General features: G+C 44.6%; 1 protein-coding gene across 1 annotated transcript; it reads left to right on the top strand.

The window, feature by feature from the left end:
• Nucleotides 1–221: 221 nt before the first annotated feature.
• On the top strand, nucleotides 222–6,116 carry LOC136436963 (cytochrome P450 2C1-like). Its single transcript, XM_066431385.1, has 4 exons — nucleotides 222–540; nucleotides 3,525–3,732; nucleotides 5,138–5,688; nucleotides 5,988–6,116. Exons 1-4 carry the CDS (start codon nucleotides 367–369, stop codon nucleotides 6,099–6,101), a joined length of 1,047 nt encoding a protein of 348 aa, XP_066287482.1. The 5' UTR covers nucleotides 222–366; the 3' UTR covers nucleotides 6,102–6,116.
• The last annotated feature ends 582 nt before the right edge of the window (nucleotides 6,117–6,698 follow it).

The raw sequence follows: 6,698 nt of genomic DNA, 5'->3' as shown, positions 1-6,698 counted from the left end.
TATTTTAGAAGTCGCCATTTCATAATCAAGATACTTTTTCGTTCTACATCGGCATGAGTGTGCTATATTGTAGTAATCTAGGAATATTATTTTCCTGAAAAAAATATGACTTTGATTTGTATACTCAATTCGGTTTCAGGCCACCCCTGCCGATGTGCTTTCAATTGGTACCTTCCAATTGTATAACCTACTTATCTTCTTTGGGTTCAGGTACATGTATCATGTAACCAGTTACATATACAGCGGTACCCGAGAGAGTGGGAAAGTGCAGGGCTGCAGACACCAACTGTTTTGTAAACTGTATTTAACATTTTCACGTCTTTTTTTCAGTAACGTTACTCAGCTTAAGCCTGTCGTAGTACAGAGATGAGTATTTTGCAGCAAGTCGTGACGGCTGTTCGTCACTATGCCGACCTCCCGACATGTCTGCTGGCTACGTGCGTGTGTCTGCTGGCATATCTGTATCTCCGGCGGCCCAGGAACCTACCACCCGGACCCAGGGGCTGGCCGCTTGTTGGGAACATCCCCATGTTCGCTAAGGTGAGTACGAGTCGCTATCATAGGATCCTATAGCTGTGGGATAGATATAAGACAAAGGGTTCGCGGCCCATCCGATAGGATGATGCGCATCTTTTCCAGTCGTGTCCAGGCACGGGCGCGAACTCAGGCCGCTGGCTCCACGTCATTTGAACCAGATGCGGTGAGAGGCAGAGTGTGTCTACCTCTACACCATGCGGACATTCTACCCTTACTGGGCCTCAAGGCAATGCATGGGGGTTTGGCCTCTTATGGAATTTCCTTGATCGAGGAGAAACTGGGTCAAGCTGTGGGTGGACAAAGGGAAAGGCAACAGCTGATGACATGGCAGGTTGGGGGTGGTGGTGGCAGCAATGCCAATGTACTCGACCAATCAAAGGGCCGAGAAAAAACAGTCACCTTGGGCATGTGGCCACCTTAGGCAGCTAACAACTTTCCCTCACTCATGTCACTGTTCAGAACCAGGCCCCATGAGGGGGTCAACAGTAGGGCAGTGTAAAAACCCAAAGAGGCGAGTACGCCGCTTTCGGGATTCTGTAAAAACCGGGCAAAGAGGTGACGCTCCCAGGATTCGAACTTACGATCCGCCTGCACGGTTGGGAATTCAACGCGCTAACCACTAGGACCAGTAAGACTGTTCAGTTAGTGGATGTTGATCCCCACTGTTACACTACTCCCCCTTTACTTTCAAGACTCGTCCCGTGTCTTCGTTACTCACAGGGCCGGAGTAGGAACCATTGTAAACAAGATTGGCAACATAAAAAGATGTTGCCATGGCGACGGTGGTCTCTGTAAACGTTTTCGTTTTTAACCCACATGCAAATAAGGACCTCGCATAATCATATCAGTCGATCACCTTCTCTACCAAAATAACACAAGTTGTCCAATGTATGAAAATCTTGTTTTCACAAAAAAAGATATCGTACCATTTCCTCATGAATTATGTAAATGAGGCCCTCTATGCAAGATTTGTGTCTAATAGTGGCCAGATTTACTTAACTTCCAAATGGTGCAAAAATGAAATCCCCATCATTTACCACTATGGATTAATAGTATTTTGTCATTAATTATGCAAATTAAGTATCAATTTGCATAATTGATATCTATCGATATTTATCTCTTTCTCAGTTACATATGTCATGTGTTTGAGAGTCCTATAATAGAATCCAGCTGATTTATTAACTGTCCTCATTAATTATGCAAATCAGATATTGATTTGCATAATTGGCATATGATTATGTAAATCATCACTTAAGCTATCTACACACCAAAAATTATGATGATCTGTCATCCCCTTCATGCGTTATTCTCTTTCAAAGTTTGAGTCAAAACCAGCTCCTGCAGTTCCAAAAAAAGCCGCTAGGGGGTCCAAATCTACAGGACATATCTTCCTAACAAAGAGCTATCCACCACTTAGAAATCATGACTATAGCATGTTCAGAAGACGAGATTTGAAAAGTGAAAGTTCCCCTGCAGTACCATAGAAAGTTGCTAGGGGGCCCAAAATCCAATCATTACAAGGTCTCCCACAGATCTACCCACCTACAAAATATGAAGACAATACATCCAGGCATTCTTGAGTTATCGTCCCATGGACTTTCACATTCCTGTACAATTCCTAGAATTCTTGCAATCTGCACACAATATAGTAAAAATTTGGCGACGCCTCAGAGGCGAGTACGCCGCTCCCGGGATTCGAACTCCCGATCCGCACGGCTTGGGAATTCAACGCACTAACCACTAGGCTAAAAGCTCCGGACCCGTTAGACTGGTCAGTTAGGTTGTGTAGGTTGTAGGTGTACATGTAGGTTGATCCCAATTGTTACACTATAGTAACTCAATACTTTTTGTTAATCCACTGTGAAATCTTTGAGTGAAGAAATACACCGCAATCAGTAGCGGTAGAGACCAGCAGTAGAAAAGAACACGTGTCACTTTTGGGGGAATGTCACTTTTGGGGGAACATGTCCACAACTGTCATGATGGGATTGGCATTGAACTTCATGATCAGTCAAACCGCGAACATAAAAAACCACTGCGGACATTTCTCCATTTACAGCACATCTTCTGTCCGTCCATTCCAGACTTCTGTACGAGGGGTGATCAATAAGTCCTAGGCCTCACCCAGAAATAAGGTGCACAACTCAAATTTTGGGGCATGATTATGTAGTATGACATCGTTTAGCAATATCTACCAAACTTCAGAACATTCTGATCATCACTTGCAGACGACACTCAGTTACATTAGGTGAGGTAGAAGGATGAAAACATGGACAATTGCGCTGTGACTTGAGGTGTGCAGGTCAGCTTGCTCTGCTGAAAGTCAGATACTTTTTGACACATTTTGACAATATCTTCGAAGGTTTTATGCTGATTCATGGCATGAAGAACTCGACCCACACAGCTCTGACCACAGTGTACCCTTGTTTTTCTCGTCACTTACCTAATAGTTTTCAAATGGACGTCGACAAAAAAGTATTGGCCACAATGATTTGACATTTGGTGGATATTGCTAAAAGATGTCATACTACATGATTATGACCCAAAATTGGAGTTGTGCACCTTATTTCTGGGTAGAGCAAAGGACTTATTGATCACCCCTTGTACCATTATGGGTCACAAGTAGGCGCTTCCCTACCACCGGAAGTTTAAAGTAATACTGACATGAAATGAATACAATATTTTAAGTACTCAAAACATGCAATGTTCACACTTCCAATCATGTCACCTAACTGTTACTTACTAGTATACATTTTTCCCCAAAATAGATTGCACTTATATTTTTTTGCTAGCAAAATACTTATTTTCAGTATGAGGCATATATGACGAATCTATTGGGAATTGATCTTGTGCAACATATTTAAATCACTGACTGAGACATTTTGTGTGCGAGGTTAGTAATATAGCTGTCTCTTTTTTTTCCAAATTGTACATATAAACTAATTGTGTTTGCAAATAAATACGTTTTTGTATCATTTTATTTCCAGTCCGATTTTCTTCCCGCCACTCTCACCGAGCTGTCCAAACAGTACGGTGACGTCATGACCATCTGGACCGGCGGGGTTCCGAACATCGTCCTGACTGGGTACGAGACTATCCGGAACGCCCTGGTCAAGAGAGCTGAAGATTTCTCCTGTCGTAAAATCCCACCAGGAATAGTGGATGTACGCAGTGATGACGCAAACAATGTTAGAGGTAACTTCACCTTCCATATCGTAGACATTTTATATTGTTTACTACATGCCACTTATTATATTACCTACATGAAATGTGTCATGGAGGTTGTATTTTCAGCAGCGGTTGTTTGTCCGGCTGTCTGTAAACAAGATAACTCAAGAATCGCTGTATGGATTGGTTTTATATTTGGTGTGTTGGTAGGGTGTGACGAAATGATTAAATTTTGGCCCCCTATCGGCTTCCCAAGGTACTGCAGCATAACTGTCGGGTACTGGGGTACCTCCCGGCGTTCGCACGGTTAGCTCACGGCGTCTATTTGTTACCGGGTCCAGTATAGGGCGTATTCAGTCACGTGACCCTCCCCCTAGCAACGAGCACTGGCGGCCATGTTGGTGCTCACTTGATAGTGGAGCCCTATGGAACTCTCCGTATAAATAGCAGATGTATTCTACGCCATTCATAATTTCCCTTCGAAACGTTTTGTCTCACAATCATGGTGTTTTGCCTCGTGGTCAGATGTTTGATTGGGACTGATAAAGCACACACTGATCGGGTAACAGTAAGATTGGTTTGGCGTTTCTCGTGTAGGTAAGGGAACATACGAAGGGACTAACGACTGATACAAAGGTGGATTTCTGACATACGAACAGCGGATCTAAATAGTTGACGTTTGAGAATCAACGTGAGTGTATGGAAACCTTTGTATCTGGTCGAAAAGCAAATTACAGGCCCGTTGTGAAACACAGTGGCGGCACCGTGTAGCCGTTGCTTGAGATACGTTCGTAAACTGGGGGGTCTTTCAACGTCGAACTTTCCCGATCATAACGTACTTCCTGTCAACAAAATTTTTCACGACACTCAAGACACTGTACTACGTGGTTGCAGGCCTTGGAACACTTGTATGCTGTGAACTGATTTTATGCGTACTCTGTAAACAGTTTAGCGGCCATGTTTGTAGGCTGCGAGCTGGGGAAAACATTTCCTCGCTCGTCGATAATGGGTTATTTCCAGTAGGTGAAATTGGATTTTTGTAGCGAAAAGGATGTGAGGCTGTGGACTCTTTGCATATGATAAAACAGCGATTAGACGACTTCGCATTCCTTGGAAATTTAGAGACCGTCGGACACCGAGAAACTTCGCTGCAGGGTGAGCACCAACATGGCCGCCCACGGAGGGCAGGGGTGATGACGTCACGTGAATACGCCCTATTGATTTTAAGTCCGAGTTAAAATGATTCGGGGTCCCGGCCGGGTCCAAAAATAGCCTGGCAACCACAGGGTGTCCCACGGGGCCACGTAGGGGCCACGCCCGAAAGTGTAATTTTGGTGGATCCATCATTTCAAATGAATTATACTAATTACAACTTTATTTTCATAATCAACGAGACAGACGCACATGTCACAAACACGCTATCTATTTCCAGGTGTCATAATGGCCGCCTATGGACCACGCTGGAAGCAACAGCGCAAATTCGCACTGATGACTCTCCGGGACTTCGGCGTCGGCAAGCGGAGTTTGGAGGGCAAGGTCAACGAAGAAGCCAACGCGCTGGTTCAGGAATTTCTGTCGCAAAACGGACAACCGTTCGATTTAAAAGTCATGATGCAAAACGCTGTTTGCAACGTCATTTGTTCGATTGTCTTTGGGGACCGATTTGAATACGGTGACCCGGATTTTTTGCGACTGGTTGGCCTTTTGAACGCCTCAGTTGAGGCAAAGCCTACATTCAGTGATGTTCTTTCAATGCTTCACCCCGTGTTTCGTCACCTCCACCTCAGCAAAGTATCAAGGCAAGGGAAAATGGTGGAAACGATTCTGGCTCTCCAAGAGTTCGGCGGTGAACAGATAGAGAAACACAGGCAGACCTTCGACCCAAACGACATACGGGACTTTATCGACGCCTTCCTCCTTGAGCAGCAGCGGGCTGAGGACGAAAAAGCTCGGGAAAACTTCGCCGACAAGGACCTACAAGAGGTGAATGAATGGATGAATGAGTTAGTGAGTGAACGAACGAACAAATTAACGAACAAAGGAACGAATGAATGTATGTGGAAACATTTTCTATTATATTTCACTCCCCATATAGGTAGAGTGAAATATATTATCTCCCGTTGGCCAACGAACACGTATTCCATTTAGGTTACCTGAGGTCATGTTGCAGGAACACCCACCCAAAACGTCCATCATTGCATGGGGAGTGAAATATGCTGCATTTGCTCGGGAGCAAATGTCGGCCCTTCTTGTTCGTGACTGAATTTTGTTTAACATCCCAGGTACTGCTAGACTTGTTCGTGGCCGGTACCGAGACCACCGCCACCGCCACACGCTGGGCCCTGCTGTACATGATGACAAACCCGGAAATCAAGGAAAAGGCAAGTTTCCCTTAACTTTTAGTAATATTACATCGTAAATAGCGCATTTTTAAACTTCAGTTTGTTAGTATGGCTCAGCTTAGGTCAGAAGCAGGATGGCGCAAAAAAGACGTTTGATATGGGTGTTCCAGACCGGCCTACATTCTAACGTTACGGTATTGCCCGCCGGGATAAAAGGTCGTATTGCAAGAGCTTACATGGAATGATTCGAACGCGCTTTTTGTGCGCCGTTTGCGCCGTTGTCGAAACTTCGAATATGTAGGAAGCCGCAGCCTAACATCTGATTTGAGTCCTTAATTGAAACCAGGCATCAGACAACGGCTGGTGCAGCTATTCAAAGGACGACACACCAAACCACCCAACATCTGCTTGGCACAAAACCTACGACCGCATAGCCACAAAACATGTACGAGATTAGTGGCCTGTTCCACATGCTCGTCAATATAGGGGTGCTTTTAAAATATAACATACAACGATAAAAGCTGTTACGGTGTAAAAAAAAGAAGACAACTTGCATCATCATGCGCAACCTAGCAGATGATATGCCAAGTAACATACCAATGCAGCAATGGGATCGTGATTGGCTGCGAACGTGCGCACAACACCAATTAC

Source organism: Branchiostoma lanceolatum, chromosome 6 (genome assembly GCF_035083965.1).
Source record: "Branchiostoma lanceolatum isolate klBraLanc5 chromosome 6, klBraLanc5.hap2, whole genome shotgun sequence".
NCBI classification, from domain to species: domain Eukaryota; kingdom Metazoa; phylum Chordata; class Leptocardii; order Amphioxiformes; family Branchiostomatidae; genus Branchiostoma; species Branchiostoma lanceolatum.
This window is presented reverse-complemented; position numbering and strand designations above follow the sequence as displayed.